General features: G+C 38.2%; 1 protein-coding gene across 1 annotated transcript in view; it reads left to right on the top strand.

The window, feature by feature from the left end:
- LOC104996061 (proto-oncogene DBL-like) overlaps window positions 1-2,206 on the top strand; it is a gene marked incomplete at its 5' end in the record, with an annotated part of 11,422 nt that overhangs the window by 6,150 nt on the left and 3,066 nt on the right. The window contains one exon of the mRNA XM_010850196.1: window positions 1,562-1,671. Coding sequence (XP_010848498.1) covers window positions 1,562-1,671 — 110 coding nt within the window. The remainder of the gene's footprint in view (window positions 1-1,561; window positions 1,672-2,206) is intronic.

Raw genomic sequence — 2,206 nt, 5'->3', positions numbered from 1 at the left:
TTTCTCCACACCTTCTCCAGCATTTATTGTTTGTAGACTTTTGGATAGCAGCCATTCTGACTGGCATGAGATGGTACCTCATTGTGGTTTTGATTTGCATTTAAGAGAACCATTTAAAAAATCACAGTGGAAGTCTTTATTTTCCAGGGTTTACAGTACTCAATATTTTGTCATATATTCTAGAAGTCTTTACATTTCAGACAGTACTGACTCTATAGTAGCTGATTCACCTCAACAGTATTAATCAGATTAAGGTTTTAATCATCATTCATATATACCTTATATATGTATAAGTATATATATGTACATATATATAAGTATATATACATATAATGTATGTATGTATATATATATATATATCTAATTCATTGAAGTTAAAAGTTCATAGAACAATAGTGATTTTTTGTTGTTCTTTATATTTTTCCAACTTATGGAGTTATGGTTGACAATTAAAATTGTATACATTTAAAGAGTACAGTTTGATGATTTGATATTGTGTGATTGCATGCATGCTCAGTTGTGTCCAACTCTTTGCAACCCCATGGACTATAGCCCACCAGGCTTCTCTGTACATTGAATTCTCTAGGCAAGAATACTGGAGTGGGTTGCCATTTCCTCCTTCAGGGCATCTTCCCAGCCCACGGATTAAACCTGTGTCTCCTGGGTCTTCCCCTTTGGCATGTGGATTCTTTTCCACTAGTGCCACCTGGGAAGCCTATGATTTTTTTTATTAATATGTGTGTGTGTGTGTGTGTATATATATATATATGTATATATGTATGTGTGTGTATATATATATATATATAGTGAAATAATCACCACAGTCAAACTGATTAACATATCCATCACCTTACATAGTTATCCTTTCCTGTGTCTGTAGTGAGAACATTTAGGATATACCTCCTAGCAAATTTTGGGTATACAATATAATATACAACAGGAATTTTATATAATATTACCTGCCTTGGGTTCAGAAGGGAATCATTTTTTTCCATGCTGGCTTTGATCCTAGGATATAAGCTTCTGTATATTATGAGCTATTATCACACAGACTTAAATACAGGGGAAAATCAGCTCTGCTTATGGATTCTTAGATTATATTCTTTTTTTTTTTACAATTCATTTATTTTTGACTCTGCTGGGTCTTTGTTGTGCTGCAGGCTTTTCTCTAGTTGCAGTGATCAAGGGCTACTCTCTAGTTGCGGTGCACAGGTTTCTCATTGTGGTGGCTTCTCTTGTGGAGTACGTGCTCTAGGGCATGCAGACTTCAGTAGTTGCAGCACATGGGCTCAGTAGTTGGGGCTCCCAGGCTGTAAAGCACAACAAGTTCAGTAGTTGTGGTGCACAGGCTTAGTTGGTCTGAGGCATGTGGGATCTTCCCAGACCAGGGATCAAACCCAAGTCTCCGGCATTGGCAGATGGATTCTTTACCACCGAGCCACTAGGGAAGCCCCTAGATTATGTTCTTAACACATGGTATCAATGGAAGAAATACCATTTTAAATTTCTTATTACTCTTAGACTGTAAGAAAGCTCACTTTTTACGTATTTACTATTTCAGAGGGCAACACGGAGGTTTTATAGGCGCTGAGGAACCTGAGTTGGGACATATCAGCACTATGGTGGAGGTCGGTGAGTCCATCACATCAGTTCAGGCAGAAGCAAATACAGGTATGTGTAATGGTTATCTAAAGGGAGGATCCATGGTTGTGCAAATTGTTTCTCTCATTGTATTTTGAGAAATCTTTCCATCTATTCACTTTATACTGAAGAAAATAGAGTTAACCCACTTTTAGAAAGCTCCTCTGTCTTGTATATATATGCAAGTTTCTCTGGTGGGCACTGCCGAGTGGTCTGGGTATGGTCTGTGGACTGGTGTGGTCCGTGGACTAGTAGCATCAGCATCACGTGGGAACTTGTCAGGAAGGCAGGTACTTTGGCTCCATCCTGGACCTTCTGAATCAGAAACTCGAGGAGTGAGACCCAGCCAGCTGTGATGTCACAAATTCTCCATGTGATTCTTTCTGGCACCTGCTTAAGTTTGGAAGCCCCTTCTACACAGGATACAGAGGTGAATAGAACACATATACTGCATCAAGGGAGGCACTTGTGACTCACTATAGGTGTAATGAATAGAAAAGAGTTATTTACAACTGGAATATTTTCTTTTACAAATTTGGTCATTTAAAGGGATTTAAAACAATTT

This window comes from Bison bison, unplaced genomic scaffold (assembly GCF_000754665.1).
Source record: "Bison bison bison isolate TAMUID 2011002044 unplaced genomic scaffold, Bison_UMD1.0 scf7180017851191, whole genome shotgun sequence".
NCBI classification, from domain to species: domain Eukaryota; kingdom Metazoa; phylum Chordata; class Mammalia; order Artiodactyla; family Bovidae; genus Bison; species Bison bison.
This window is presented reverse-complemented; position numbering and strand designations above follow the sequence as displayed.